The sequence below is a fragment of the Micrasema longulum genome, unplaced genomic scaffold (genome assembly GCF_059751315.1).
Source record: "Micrasema longulum isolate JH-2025_06_02 unplaced genomic scaffold, ASM5975131v1 h1tg000570l, whole genome shotgun sequence".
NCBI lineage: Eukaryota > Metazoa > Arthropoda > Insecta > Trichoptera > Brachycentridae > Micrasema > Micrasema longulum.
Window position 1 is genome coordinate 1239261 of NW_028277766.1, and position 16942 is coordinate 1256202.

At 32.6% G+C, this 16942-nt stretch overlaps 1 protein-coding gene across 1 annotated transcript; it reads left to right on the plus strand.

Moving 5' to 3' along the window:
* Positions 1–493: 493 nt before the first annotated feature.
* On the plus strand, positions 494–3996 carry LOC148280550 (kinesin-like protein KIF18A). The gene has a single exon (XM_088228213.1). The coding sequence runs from the start codon at positions 699–701 to the stop codon at positions 2667–2669; it is 1971 nt and encodes a 656-aa protein (XP_088084339.1). The 5' UTR covers positions 494–698; the 3' UTR covers positions 2670–3996.
* Positions 3997–16942: the final 12946 nt, after the last annotated feature.

A 16942-nucleotide genomic window follows, 5' to 3' on the forward strand; every position in this document is an offset into this window, starting at 1 on the left:
ACAAGAATCGGATTCACCACCCCCTAGGGAGTTATTTAATATAAACTAATTTTTTTCGATATTTCTTCCTCTCGAATGTTCTCCATCTCTGTTTAAAAAAATATTTATACATTTAAATAATTTTTCAATTGTTCATGGTAACTTTGGTTTTTAAAAAAATTCTTCGAAATTCATATTAAAGTTGTAATTTTTTTTAATGTATAATATTTGATATTGCAACAGCACAAAAAAATAGTTGCTTTAATAGGAACCGTGAAAAAAACCCAAATAGTTTATATTATACTTTGAATATGAATAAATAAACGGTGTATTTTTTTTTTTAATATTTATTTTTATTTAAGAAGGTAAACATGAACAGAAAATAAAAAAGGTGAAATCAATAAATGTGGGATTAGGAACTATTTAGGAACTGAATTAAATTTTGTATTTTTGTTGAAACGTTTTTGGAATCTTTTTCAAAACAATAATTTAAATCTTAATCTAACCTAGCTATGTGACGTTTTATTCACAAAATAACTGCTTATTATTTTACATACAAAATTCTACAGTAAAATGTTAGTGTTTTAAATTTAAAATGTATAGAGTAAATTGCAATTTCGTCGATGAAATTATTTATTGCAATATTTTATTTTCGAAATGATACGAAAACTATAGAAATACAGCATTTGTAGGTGATATGAAGCTAAGTTGTTGTCACGATGAATATCAGTGTCAAAACAAAAAGAAAAATAAATTCCTGTAATATTCCATGTCATGAAAATTCTGGTCATTTAAAACTCAAAGTTGCTGTAAGAGTGCGACCCGTCAGTCAAAAAGAACTAAATAAGAAACATGAATTAGTTGTGAAAGTAATTGAAGACAAATATTTAACGTTGAAGCATAAAACAAGAAGGAAGTATGAAAGAAATCGACGATTAACATCTGATGTAAATGACAAGGGTATGCTTTTTATATTCGATAATGTATTCAGCACGACTGCTACAAATACTGAAATTTTTGATGTAGTTATAAAAGATTTGGTGGGTGCACTTCTTGATGGTTTCAACTGTTCTGTGTTTTTCTATGGAGCAAGTGGCACAGGAAAAACATACACTATGTTTGGTAGACCAGAAAACCCGGGAATAGTATATCTTACTATTCAAGAACTGTTTGACAACGTTAATCTCCTTAAATCTGAAAGGGATTTTCAAATAAATGTGTCTTACTTAGAAATATACAATGAAAACATTTATGACTTACTCAGATCTTCCAAATCCCTCAAAATGTTCGAGGACAACAATAGCGGGCTAGTTATATCAGGTTTGCACTATCCCAAAATTAATACAGCCAAAGAGTTGCGAGATCTCATCAATAAGGGAAATATCAATCGAAGCCAATACCCAACTTCAGCGAATGAAATGAGTTCAAGGAGTCACGCCGTCTGCCAAATTTACGTCAGAATGAAGAACTTTAACGTCAACCGAGAAAACCTCGCAAAGTTATCTTTGACGGACTTGGCTGGCTGTGAAAGAGTTTCGTCCACCCGCTGCACCGGACTCAGATTTCACGAAGCGAAATTAATCAACAAAAGTGTTTTGGCTCTCGGAAATTGTTTGAATAGTCTGGCGAACGGATCTAAATACGTACCGTATCGTGGATCAAAACTGACTAGGATTTTGAAAGACTCTCTTGGCGGTAATAGTCGAACTGTTATGGTTGCAAACATTGCACCAACGGATTTGACATACGATACTACTCTTAACTCTCTCAGATATGCTACACAAGCCAAGAAAATTGAGTTGCATGTGAACATAAACTCTTTTCACACAACTCCACCGAGTGATCAAGGATTAATTACGTCTAGACTTCCCGGTAATTCTTCCTTGGTATTTCATTGCGTTCCATACAACGATCTCCCGAAAAAAAAGGTTACATCTAAAGAAAGATCTAAACGTAAATGTCAATCTTTGAAACGAATTGACTCAAGACTTACTATTCTTAAACAAGCGGATATTGAGCAAATCGTTTCTAACACTAATATATTTTCTCAAGACTTCACCAACATAATGAAGGATGGTAGTTTTGTTCGAGACGATGAACGCTTAAAAATTGTCTCAATGCCTTACGATGTGCCATGTTGCTGTCAAAATGACATTAAACAATATCCTTTTGAACAAAGAGAATCAGTAGAAGAACTGCTAAATAAGTGGAAAAATATTATTGAAGTTACAACAATGCCTTGCCATTTAATTTTCAAGGAACTTCTAAAATGTGAATACCTTCAAAAAGAACTAACGATGTATACTTTGCAGAGAAACCAGATGGCCGCATACCTCAAATTTTTATTTGTGAAATGTAACGATACATTTATAAAATCTTACGTCAAAATAGGTGTCCAAAATTTGAACAACGATGTTCACATTTTTAGTCAAAAATCCAGTAAAATGAAAAATGATATCGAGGAGTTGAAGCGCAGATCACAGATATGTGATGCAGAGCTAAAAACGTTGTTTGACGATGTTTTGGTAGCGCATCCAATCGTAGAATCTTTAGTCGATCATGTCAAATTAAAACGAGCTCTGATTATTGCCGAAATACGAGAGAAACACTTAGAAGCTGTTATTAAAATGCATGTTGATGAAATGCAGGAGTTTCAAAATTTTGTTACTGATATTTTTGTTATCCATTAAATTTTAACTTTTATCACTGATATTGCCTGTGGATATTTTTTCAAAACAGTTTGTACAAACAAATTCCATTGTCGTTATTTTTATTTCATCGCAGTATTTATATGACCAGTTGAATGAAAAAATTGGCATCGTTAGAAATTAAAATTTTCGTATAAATGGACAAAATGGGTTGCATAAATGATTTACTTTAACGGAAGTTAATTTTAGCTTAAATCGCCCTTTGCTTTGTTCATTTATTAAATTTATCGTGTCTACTTTAGAAACACGAATTATTATAATTCACCAATGAAAATGCAACTACATGCCTACTCCAGAATTTTAACTTATGTTTTTGCGTTTTCCAGTCTTACCTTTATTTGTTGTTTTTTTGGTTTTTTAATATCACCTGCATCTATGTTTTTTTTTTAATATGAGGTTATAGCAGGCTCTAACATAGGAATAAAAAAATGTCTTTTAAAAAACAACACGGCAAATTATTATCAAATATTTTAAGGTGTTAGGACTTTTTAAATTTTGCAGTATTTTAATCCTCATATTTTAATCAAATGCATATTTGAGGCCCCCAGTATCAAAGATGGCCAAACGCTTAAAAAAGTATCAAATGCGGCCAACTGCATATTTCATACTTAATAAAAATAGCGTTTCTTTTTATGTCAACCTTCAAGTTAATTAATCAAAATCTTAAGGACACCAAATATTATCAAATAAAAAATATTCTATGTAAGTAATTGAAAAGTGCTACTAGAGATTTTAGTGATTTTTCGAAAATAGGTATGGGGTTGTTTGGCCATCTTTGATATTGAGGACCTCATTTACAATAATGGTATTTAAACCAGTGACGGATTACGTAATTTAATGAATATTCTAATATGAAAAGACTTATTTTGAAGCGTTTGAAGAGATACCTTTCGCTTTCAATAAAAATATATCCTTTGTGAGTGTGTGATACGAAAAATCCTGAAAAAAGAAAATCTGAAAACTAAGCAACTCTGTTTGAAATGTTTGAATGGCCGCGTTTTCGTGAGGTCTATAGAATGTTTTCATCATATTTTTCCATGTTTTCTTGTTAAAAGAAAAATTCAGTATTTACATTTAGCTGATGCGCATAGAAATATTTATGTTAACATTATTCATGTTTAATTAACCTGAATTATTTTATCACTTTATTTCATGTTGATAAATATTTTAAATTTAAACTACTAATTCTTAGTTCAATAACACATTTGAACACACAGATCATTCAATATAAATACATATTTATGTACTTAAAAAAGAAAATTGGATTGGATAAAATAACTTTGTTTATCTTTCAAAAAATAAAGAAAAATAACACCATATATTATGTAAATTAATCTACACTATGTTATTTTACTGTGCCATGTGTATTTTGGCAAAGGTGTGTAAAGAGCCTGCAGCTATGTAGGAATTGAATTTTTTCAAAATAATAATTAATATACACTCGGAAGGTTACCAGGTTTTGTGCTGTTGTTGGTACGTTAAGGTGCAAATATATATTTATATATATATATATATATATATTATCGTACATTAATAAATTTTTAAATACACATATCATGAAAAATTCAAGAAATACGCTTAAAGCTTCTCCGCCACATGAACTTAAAACCAAATTTGAAACAACTAATATTACTGAATTAAAAAAACCTTTCCCAGCACGAAACAAAAACTTAACGTTGTTTTTTTTTAAGAAAGTCCAAAAATCTGAGGTTGAAAAAACAGTATAATAAATTTGACGAAATTGTCATAACAAGTTAAGATTTCAGTCAAATAAATCATCAGGCCTACATCGCTCTATTATTTTTTCAATTTCTATACTTCTTCATGGACCAGGTAATTTATCAACCATATTTTGAGTTTGTCCAAATTTTTGTAGACAAGGACTGGATTCAACTCCCCGGGGAGCTGTTTATATTACATATTACAACCGAGATGAAGAACATTTCAGAGAAGGTAATATGGAAGTCTAGGCATCTACAGGGCTTATGACCTGTCAATGGCTGGTTTAAGTGGCCAATTTACACACTGTGTAACATTCACCATTCTGCCTATATTTGAACATCTATATTCCTTCAATTCTTTCATCTGTTGATGTTTGTGAAGTTACTTGGACGAAATTGTCATAACAAGTTAAGATTTCAGTCAAATAAATTATCAGGCCTACATCGCTCTATTATTTTTTCAATTTCTATACTTCTTCATGGACCAGGTAATTAATCAACAATATTTTGAGTTTGTCCAAATTTTTGTAGACATGGACTGGATTCAACTCCCTGGGGAGCTGTTTATATTAACATATTACAACAGAGATTAAGAACATTTAAGATAAGGTAATATGGAAGTCTAGGCATCTACAGGGCTTATGACCTGTAAATGGCTGGTTTAAGTGGCCACTTTACACACTGTGTAGCATTCACCATTCTGCCTATATTTGAACATCTATATTCCTTCAATTCTTTCATCTGTTGATGTTCTAACCGGAGATGCTCGAGTTACATTACTCATGTGCATAGCTAGAAGTGAGATAGTTTTCACTTCCGTTTGCACGGGAAATAGATTGAAGGAGGCTCTAAACATTAATTGATCCTCCTTACAGTAGGAAATTGCATCATACTCGTCGCAAATGAGGCTCATTCAACACGTCATCGGAATTCGAACGTTTTCTGTTTTAAGTTACAACGATGTGAAAATAGCAAAAATTTATTTATTCGTTTATTTTTAATTTTATTTTATAAATACGAAGTAATAGCAGGCTTTCATATTGGAACGAAAATATGCCCGTTCTAGGGACTGTACTTTTTTATTCTTATAATTTCCCTTTCCGCACTAAATTGAGAAGCTAAATGAAGCGCAGTTCGATCGTTTGTTACATGGAGGTAAGGTGATCGGTCTAACGCTATTAGTGCCAGTCTGTGAACAATGAAGTATTGCTCGAATATATTGGAGCAATACAATATTTTTGCCGATCAGTGCTAAGCAAACATTATTTCATAGCATACTTCTCCCATTCCTTGATTATGCAGATGTATGTTACCCAGATTCTGAGATAAGTTGGAACGATTACAGAATATTTGTATGTTTTATATCTTCAATGAATAGCATTTACTTTTATTATAATTTTCTTATTTTTATTGATAAAAAAGAAGATTTTTTAATATGAGCATTTATTTTTTATTTTTTGATGTCTATCGTATTCTTCCCGTAGACTTCAGATCAATTTTAAATAAAATATATACCCACACACAAGCCATGTTTTTTTGATTTTTTTTTTACTTATGTAAGAGTTTTTTTGTATTTGTTGAATGCCGAGAAAAAATATAATAAATAAATAAAATAAAGCCAATTTACCCACAAAACCGAATATTGTATGCAACCATACTGGCTCAGTATCAGGCATAGACGAAACATATTCACATTTTGTCACTTTATCACGATATTTTAAATAATCCCACTTCCATCCCATATCACAATATGGACTATCTCTTCGTTCTTCAAATAACGTGGAAACCCTTTTAATTCCCATTCACTGCTCTTTTTTGCCTTTTGTTTTGCCTTTTCTTTAACATTAGTAACTGCTCGATTGTGGAATAATCTACCCACTTATGTCAGAGACGTCCCACTTTTAATCACATTTAAATCATTAATAAAATGTCATTATCTAAATATTTGCTTGTTTTCTTTCTCCTGCTGCTTTCCTTTCCATCCTTTAACCTCTTTATAGTATGGGTGCACTGAGTCTCACTGATTGACTAACTAACTGGACGTTACCTGTCTCTTTATAGGCCACGTTCCTTTGTTCTTCATATCTCCATAGTAAGATCAATGGCAATGTACTAAAACATGGGTCAGCAACCTTTTGTTGTAAAAGGGCCAAATATTTTTCATGGGGATCAGTGCGGGCCGCACTTGCAGTAGGTATACATACAATATTTATGTACAAATATTTTAGTTTTAAAAATAAAACGCTAAGTGTATATTTTAACGGCATTTATTGTATTTAATAAAATCAATGAGATTTTTGTGATTGCATTTGACTTGCAAGTTTTTTAATATCAGCTTGCATTTTTGAAGTAGAGACGCGTAGTATTGCGTCTAAATGTGAATTCGATAACCGAGAACAGTGTTTGTTTTTTCGATAATTCAGAATTGAAAAAGTTTGTTCACAAATATATGTACTACCAAACATAGTAATTATTTGCTGAGCAAACCTTTTTAAATCCTTGTAGTTTTCAGAAGGCAAACTCCCATAGAAATCCACCAAATTAGTTTTTTCCTTAAAAGCCATTTTAAGTGTGTTATCACTTTGCAAATCTATCACGTTGATTTGCAAATCGCTTGGTACATTACCGATATCTACTGCAAAGGGGTTTTCGAAAATCTCCATCTTACGTGAGATCTTTTTGAAATCAGCAAACCGGTTTTCAAACTCAGTTTGTAGTTGCATTAATGCACTTTTAATTTTAGTATTTTGCCAAACAAAATTTATTCCAGCTTCTTCTACTGCTTTCTTGCAATTTGGAAAATGATCGAGTTTCCTTTCATCGATATGCTTGATAAATAATGTTAGTTTCATTTCAAATGATTTAACATCTGAATACATATTGCATATCAATTTATTTTTTCCCTGTAAACGTGTATTGAGTATATTCAGTTCGGCAGTCAAATCAGTTAAAAACCCAAGATCTACAACCCACTGGTGGTTGGAAAGTTCGTGTATTGCCTTTCCTTTCATCTCCATAAAGTTACAAATTTCTTTCCTCAAATAAAAAAATCGTTGAAGTACTGCTCCTCGGCTTAGCCATCTTACTTCACAGTAATACATCACGTCACCATATTCAGCTTCCACATCTTCCAAAAACTTTTGGAACTGGCGGTGAGTAAGACCATTTTTTCTTATAAAATTAATAGCAGATACAACGGTATCCATTATTTGTTTCCACGATAAAACTTTGCAACACAATGCTTCTTGATGGACAATACAGTGAAATGTAAATGGAACTTCCGATCCAAACTCTTGCAGTTTGCTGTTGACTCTTCCGACAACACCTTTATTATGACCGCTCATATTTTTTCCGCCGTCCGTGGTGATGCTAGTTAATTTATCCCAGCTCAAGCCACACGAAATCAGAGCTTGGTCCAAGTGGTGAAATAAATCCTCTCCCTTTGTAGTTCCTTCGAGACTGCACATTTTTAATAACTCCTCATAAACAGAAAAGTTTTCGTCAATTCCTCGTACAAATATAAGGAATTGTGCCGTATCCGACACGTCCGTACTTTCGTCCATCGCAAGAGAGAAGTAAGTAAAATACTGCGCTTTATCCTTAAGTTGTTCACGCAAGTTAGCACCCAAGTCTTCAGTGCGTCTGGTGCAAGTTCTAGCAGAGAGACTAACGTTTTCAAACATTTTTTTCTGTTCCGGGCATACTTCCTCCGCGATAGCTAAGACACAATATTTTACAAGTTCACTGTCAGTAAATGGGCGACAATGCTTTGCAATTATCTCTGCTACTTTGTAGCTGGCACGAACAGCTGATTCGCTTTTGTCTGTTACAACTTTAAAGGTATTCTGCTGATTTTTGAGTGACGATTTCAAGTTAATGATTTTGTTTTTTCGAGATTCCCCTTCAAGACACTGAAATTTAGTTTTGTGCTTAATATCATAATGTCGCTTCAGGTTATATTCCTTTACTACGGAAATACTCTTTTGACAGATTAAACATAGTGGTTTTTCTTTAAATTCGATAAAAAAATATAAATTTGTCCATGCTTCATTAAAGATCCGTCTTTCATCAACGATCTTCCTTTTTTTAGAAGCCATCTTGGGTGTATAAATCTGTAACAATACATAAACATAAAAATATGTATTTATTTTTACGGAAAGAGTCATAGTTTTGTCCTGTATAAAATCCTTAAATAAATACTCCCCCAGTGAGCAATATTTTTATTCAAAAAACAAAATCGTAAAATTTATGTCAAGTATACCTAAAGTACACCTTTATTGACGAGTAAACAAATACTATCGTTGTGAAAATTTTGAAAGCAATAATTATTAGCCTGAAAAACTCCATACGCATTGAAAATATCTGTCGAGAAAGAATAAATAACGCCGACGGGACTCGAACCCGCAGCCTTCTGATTGCCGGTCAGATGCTCTCGCCATTGAGCAACGTCGGCTTATTCCCATTCCGCCAAATAACTAAATATGTACAAGTATTTATTCATTCAACAGTCATTGCTTTTTTTTTTTCAACAATTATTTCTTATTAATTTTTTCACCTGAACCTACCAACTTTATTTTTTTGTAGAAAAGGCAATTGTAACTTCGAGTCCCGTTGGCGGTATTTATTTTTTCTCGGAAGCTATTTTTAATGTGTATGGAGTTTTTCAGGCTTATAAAAATATTACATTCATAGTGCACCTCGTCTTAAAAAAATTATCATTGAAATTTTTTTTTGAAACTGTCGTAAACTGATGGATACTTTAATATTGCATTGTTATATTCATTACTTGTAATGTTAAGAATAATATTATTATCATTCAGTAGGTAGGTACTTACCAAAAACACTAAGAGAATTCACAAAACAGATTTTATAAAAAAATAAAACTTGCAGCGAATGTAAACGCCGCGTGGGTGGGTAGTTAGCGCAGCGCGAGCGAACGAGTAGCGTTACTGGCGGTCGACAACGGAATGATGCGAGGTGCGTGTGGCGTTCTTGCCTTCCTTCTCTTTCCCCCCGCTCCCCCTTCGCTCCAACTTCACTATCCCTTCGCTCCCTTTCTCGCTTCCTTTTACTCGATTGTGTCTAATATCGTCCGTCATGTGCGTTGCGGCGAGAATCTCGCGGGCCGCACCAAGATGTCTCGCGGGCCGCATGCGGCCCGCGGGCCGCAGGTTGCCGACCCATGTACTAAAAGACGACGCTCTATTCGGTATCTGCAATACTGTTAGACTTGCGTTCTACTTTGTATTGGAATAAATAGAAAACGATCACAGAAATTATTGAGCAGGTGTGTGTGTCATCGATCATGTATATAAAGTGTTAAATAAATATTTCAAATATTCAATATACACTAAAACCCAAAACCTTAAAATCGTAGACAAATGAGTAACAAGGCGAACTTATCTCGACTCAATTTCTTTATTAAGGACTTTTATTTGAGAGCAGCCGTCGCCGTCGAGTCGAAAGGCTTCTGGTTCTATTTCATACGCAAGCTGTATTCTTTATTTGCTCGAGCACAGATACAAGAATTCAAATGAAAAATGATATGCATAAATAAAATCAAAAAACAATCAACTCGAATATAAAATGGCCAAATGACTCAATTAATTATTATTCTACATGTTTTAAAAGCATTTCTTGAGATTTTCGTATTGAACAATATATGCATCTAAATATTTCGTAGTAAAATTTTTGTTTATTTATTTATTCAATTATTGTCCATCCTTTCCATCTATGTTGCCTTATATAAGAAAATTCTTTAGTCAAATTCTACACTTAAGAAAAAATCACCGATTGCTCGAAGTCACCCCTAATTTCAGGGCTTGATTGGCAAAGGCACCCCCCAGATATTGATTGCCTTCGCATTTCCCCTACAACTCTTTTCATTATTTTCTCACAAAGAAATGGAATGAAAGGGAAGATAGCTGGTGATCGAATCAGCTAGATTGATAACGTTTGGTGACGAAGGTATTCGGGAGTAACAAACACTACATGGATGTCTCAACAGAGATAAAGACATTTATACAGCGATTGTTTTTTCTTTAGAGGCATTTTTTTTTTAATAGGTACTTTTTAATTAAAATAAAAATAAAACAGCGTTGTTTTCAATCCATTTTTGAAAAAAATACCGATTGGTTTCGAAGCTACACAAGCTTCCTTATCAAGGATGCTTTAATTATGAATATTATCATATTTTATTTTAGGCAGTCTTATCAATTACTGAATATGAAATCTTAACACAAGGAGGTAATTAGTCAACCCTTTTAGTCATGGAACATTTTGTCTTTGAAAAGCTTCATCTAGAAATTTTTGTCCTTTTTTTGTTGTTTTGAATACTTTTTTTGTAAAGGGTGTCTCTTAACCAACTTGAATTATAATTTTTTGTTAAAACATATACTGCTGTTGAATTTTGAGAATGTTTTCTTTATAATGTAAGATATGAACACGTGGGTTACGTGTGAAACACAACATCCGACAAATGCCACCTTGACTTTATTGGCCAACGTTTACACTTTCCACGAAATTTTCAATCACATTTTGACATAATTGTGAATGAATTTTGTCAATAATCGAGTTTCCGCTTATCCCGGAATTGCATGTGGATTATTTGCATACACTTTTTCCTATAGAAACCCCCAGCGCAAAAAGTCCAGAGGTGTCAGATCACACGATCTTGGTGGCCAGTTTACTTCTCCCCGCCGCGTGATAACTCATCCTGGGAATTTCGTCTGCAATCACTACACTGTTTCTATAATATTGATATTTATTGCTGATACTTCTTGATAAAACTTCATACTTAGTGGTTTCGATTAAATTATAAATAAAGTTTTCAATGAAACATCTTGGTTCAGATTTACTTTTTTACCATTTTGAACAACGAGCGCTTTCGCCTAAGTAGGCATTTTCAAGACTGGTGAATTGTTGACAGCTTTTTTACTATTCTATATATTTATTTATTTATTTATTTAAACGCCTTTAAGGCTTTGACATATTTTTACATACATGTACACAAATAAACACAGACATGTATTTTACACAGCAGTAGCAAAATATATTGGTATAATGATTTTTAGAAGAAAATGAAAAATATCAAAAATATCATCTTTACATATTAGTATATAAGTGAAAAGAACAGAAGTGCATTTTTAAATATGAAGTCAGAAATATTTTTACAAATAATAAATGCTTTATCCCAATTTCTGTCCAAAATTCCCAAAAATGAACTGTTCAGCAAACTAGTTGTAAATATGTATGTTTTCTGTCCCCTGTTAAAATACTTATTTGATCTTCTTATCTCCAAAATATGTTAAGAAAAGTATAAAAGATGTAAACGTTGTAAACAATTCACCAGTCCTGAAGATGCCTACTTAGGTGCTACTAAGCGCTTATGGTCAAAATAATAAAAAAAGTAAACAAAACCAAAAAGTTTCATTGATAACTTTATTTTTAATTTCATCAAAATCTTTGCATTGTTTCTGCCGCATCTTGTTGAAACTAAATGTCTTAAACATCCATTTCATCCAACGCAGGACACAAAAAATTAGTTGACATGTCGCGATAACGAAGACTATTGAAGGTAAATGTATTACCGGTTGCATTCTCAAAAACATACGGACCAAAAATTCTGCTAGTCAAAAATCCACACCACACGGTCACACTCGGTGGGTGCTCAAGCTGCTGATGGATTACTCGTGGGCTTTTGGTCTCCCAAAGTTGACAATTCTGTTCATTAATTTACGCATTGAGTTGGAAGTGCGCCTCATCCCTAGAGATGATTTTTTTTTTCAAATCAACATCGACTTGTTGATGCTTCATTGTCCAATTGACAATGTTTGGCGCTGCGCATGGTTGATTGGTTGTAAATGTTGGGTGAATTAAACCTTGTAAGCATACATGTGCAAGTCTTAAGTCAAAACTTTTGTCAAAAGAGTTTCTGGAGACGTTTAATCGTTGACAACGATGAAGAATGGAGGTGGATGGGAGTTCGTGTTCAGTTTCTCTAACTGCCGTAATGTTTTTAAGCCATCGACCCGTACGAGGACGTTTTTCTGTTTTTACATCCTGAACGGAGCCAACAGTTTCAAATTTATTAATTAAATTCTCCACAGCGCAGCGGTTCGAGATTATGAATAATGATGACTGAAAAATGTGCCACATTTTCGAACCATTACTATAAAATTCTCCAAATTTCGGTAGTGAATTTTTACAATTTTTATGCGTTGCTCGCATGTATAAATATCCGCGTTCCATGTTTGACACAACGAAAATTATTCAAAATTCAAAGTTCAAGTAGGTTTGGAGACACTCAACCAATTTTTTTTTTATTGTAATTAAATGTTAAAATTAAAAAAAACGATTAAATCACTTCTTTGAGATCAATCAAGTATTACAACCTAAGATTACAACCAAAATAAATATTACTATTTTTTAAAAATGCAACAATTTTTTTAATGAATAAGGACACCTGTATTCATTATATTCTTTGCGTATATAATTATAACAGCCTTGGATTGGTTCCTGTCCTTTGCAAATGATGCTTGATTATATAACCATGCGTTGTGTCCCGGTCCCGTGTTTTCACGTGGTTCACCGGCTGTCTAAAAAATGGCATTTTATTGACATCTAGTGACTTTTATTAGTACTTTTTTGCTGCTGGTAAACCACGCGAAAACACGGGACCGGGATACAACGCATGATTATTATAATCACATGTTTACACGGATCCGGGATACAAAGCACAAAAAAAGGAGTGAGGTCCTGTATATGTGCGAACATTGCAATGCGCTCTCTATAAAGGCCAATGTGGGCAAAACTATCATACAAACATTACCTATTTCAAATAAATCGGAGAAGTTTCAATTGATTTTACCCAGTATTTTCATAATTATGACACTTTTAAGAAACCCTTCACAGGGCGTGAAATTTCACAAAAATGGGCCGGGCACGGGGTAAACTCTATGTTTATTCGGCCGGTGCTCAAAGTGTTAATTTAAAAAAAAAAATAATTAGGTGTATGATAACGCAGCTTCTCGAAGACTTTCTCTTCTTAAAATTACTTCCTCTTCTGCCAGCTTGTATATTTTAATACTCGAATACCCTTTTTCGTCTTCCGAACATATTTATTTTGCATTCTGAAAAATAAAAAAAGGTTTGTTTTTTCACGTAATATTGACAACCAAGGATAGTAACAATGTGTTTTAACTTACGTACCTTGATTATCAAAATAAGGACTTTTTTCATTTAATTTCAAATACATTTTACACTATTATAATATTTGTGAAAACAAAGTTTAATTATTACAATAATAAAAACTCACATCAATAAAATACATAGTATTTAAAAAAAATGTATCTTGGAAAAGTTGTCAAAAACTTATTTTTAATCAATTATGCTGTTATCGACACAATCGCTTGCTGCACTCTTTTGGCGTGAACAGACCGCGTAATCATGTTGTTTAACAGGTTCAAACTGGAGTTTTTCGTTATTCTCAGCAGTATCTTTAGATATAGTCATTGTGTCAACCCACCTTGGTTTCCGCTAAATAGAAAAACAACCAAAGTTAAGTAGACCGAGATTCTATAAGGGTTGAAGTAGTGGGTGCGGGTACTTGTTTTCCTCAATAGTGTACAGAATAATAAGTGTCCCTGTACTGTACTGTACTGTAAATTTTTCGATGTGTGAATTTCTATAAATTAATGGAATAAATGAACCATGTTCCACAGTCCACGCGTGAGAGCTTAGAAACTTATGAAATCTGCCATCGACCCGAGATAAAATTTTCAAATTTTTGCGCAATTTTTCACAAGATCCGTTTCCGTAAGAAAAACACTCATAAGCGGTGGAATAAATTTTATCCCCCCCCTTCCCCCTTTATCCTCCGTATTCCCTCTTCTCGCCTCCTTTCTCTCCTTATCCTCTCTCCAGAACTTCCTTCTTATTCTACAAAAACCCGCTCCTTGAGCTATGATTTACGCCGCACATTTTCACTGGAATTTTGCTTTCACTATCTCGAATCAGATAAGAAAGCTTTGTCCAAAAATATCTAACATTATATGGGTACATTTTTATAATATCTTGATGACTTACATGTTACTTTTATATGTTTTAAATTGTTGAATGTATATTTCATCAAAATGGAATAAATTTATTTTTTTTTGCAAAAAAAATATTTTTTTTAGAGCTAATGAGCAATACTTTTATATTATACTATTTATATTATATTATTTATCATTAAAACGTATATATAATTCTCTATTGTAATATTAAATACACATTTTATCCATACATTACAACAGAGACGAATTACATTTTCAAGAAGGGAATATCGAGGTTCAGATATTTTTATTTTATTAAGCTTTTTTTTTATTTGTTCTTTAAATAACATACATTCGTTTTAATCAAATAAGGTTTTATAAATGATTGGCATACCTACTTCATCGTTATCATCATCAGCCATCTCTTGTCCAATGGTGAACATAGGCCTCCCCCTTTAGTCTCTATATCTCCCTATCCTGAGATTACCACATCTAATAACTTTCTGAAACTCTTCGAAACGTCTTATGTCATCAATCCACCTTGTCTGAGGCCTACCGACACTTCTTTTACCCGTTCTGGGTCACCATTCCAGGAATTTTTAGTGCATCTAGAGTCTGTGGTTATTAGGTACTAAATGTGATTTACAGAGCTTATGAGCTATCATTGGCTATTTTAAGTGTCCACTTTACACACTGTGTAACATCTGTTGATTTTTGCCAAGTTATTTTTGCTTTTGTATTGATTAAATTTTCGGAGATTGTCATTACTTTTTGTTTTGTTTCACTATTATAAAAATAAAAATACTTATATCGTTTTATTCCACTTTTATTTTTGATTTTTACCAGCGACCGGGTTTTGTCGTGATCGACATCGTCAGACTGGTGGGAGACTCAACGAATTTCTATTTCTATACAAGTAAATACAAGGGTTGTAAAACATGATTTTATAAAATTATGGGAATAAAAGAGTTTAAATAAAAATAATTGAAGTATAAGGTAATAACAATTTTATGAGCTAAAGTTTTATTTTCACTGTATTAGGTTGAGGAAAAGGTAATTTCGTATTTTTTTCTTTATTTCAATGCTTTATAAAAAGTCTTAAAATCATACAATTTAAGTCAAATATGCGCCGTTCTGTTTGATTTCTTGTTGCCAACGAAAATCCATAATGCCCCTCTCGTCGAAGCCGTTGTCTTTATTGGCAAAAAACTCGGACAACCAATTTTCACTTTTCAAATTTGTTATTTACTATGTTTATTTAAAAAAAAATCTTTTCTTTACGTATATACATATATATTTTACTATTTTCCTTACCATGTATTTTGTTTTTACTACGTATTTTACTGGGTTTTTAAAATATGTTTTTTACTTTGTATTTTACTATATTTTCACCATGTTTTTTAACCATTAACTTAAGTTCATTTTTTTGTGTACTGATTTCTGTTTAAATAAAATTTTTTACTGTTTTACAGCGGAGTAAATAACTTTAGTTAGATAGTCAAAGGAACTTTGTATGGATGTATTATTTTATGTAAGTATATGATATGATAATGATAATTATTATTATTTTTTTAGTATCTTTTTTAACAGGGTACTGTGTGAAATGTATTATCTGTTTAAAAAGTGGTTCCAGTGTATATTATTATCCTTAAGCAAAAAGACGCGTTCCGGCGACACCAAATTCGGCAATCGGACTCAGCCGTTCAGTTTCTTTCCACTGTTTCCTTTAACTTTTCCCGCCTGACTTATGACCTGGAATCCGCCCCTGGCTAGTAATGGCGACAGATGGATCACCGGTGTCAGATGCACTCCGGACTTGAAGCTGAACTCCTGGAATCTCAATCGTTATTTGCAAATAAGCTCTAACACTGATAGATTCAACTTCATTCAATTCACCAAATGGTACCCAATTCAATTTTCACCATTGTGGACCAACTGGTCGAAAAATGATATTGACTCTTGTGTGGCTAAACATGAGCAACTTTAATTTAAAAAAAAAAAAAACGCATTTTCGGATATATTTTTTTAAACGTGTTACAACAGAGATGGAAAACATTGTATTTAAGGTAATGTAGAAGTCTAGGCATGCACGGGGCTTATGATCTGTCATTGGCTGGTTTAAGTGGCCACTTATTTTGTTTTTTTTTTTTTTTTAATATGCTTCTTCTTGGACCAGATGGATTTATCAACAATGTTTTGAGTTTGTCCAAATGTTTGTATGAAAAATGATTTTGTTCATAAATAGATTATTAAACAGTATTTTTAAAATATTTTTTATATCGTTCACGTAAAATTATACATTAATAATATTAAGTTGCCTTGACCATCTAACTAAGGTTAATAACCCCCATTCTAAGACAGTCATAATATTAAGTCGCCTTGACAATCTAACTAAGGTAAACCCCATTCTAAGACAGTCATAATATTAAGTTGCCTTGACAATCTAACCAAGGTAAATAACCCCCATTCTAAGACAGTCATAATAATAAGTTGCCTTGAC

What these genes read in the sequence shown, in the direction of transcription:
- LOC148280550 (XM_088228213.1), top strand. Translation starts at nt 699, where the DNA reads ATGAATATCAGTGTCAAAACAAAAAGAAAAATAAATTCCTGTAATATT.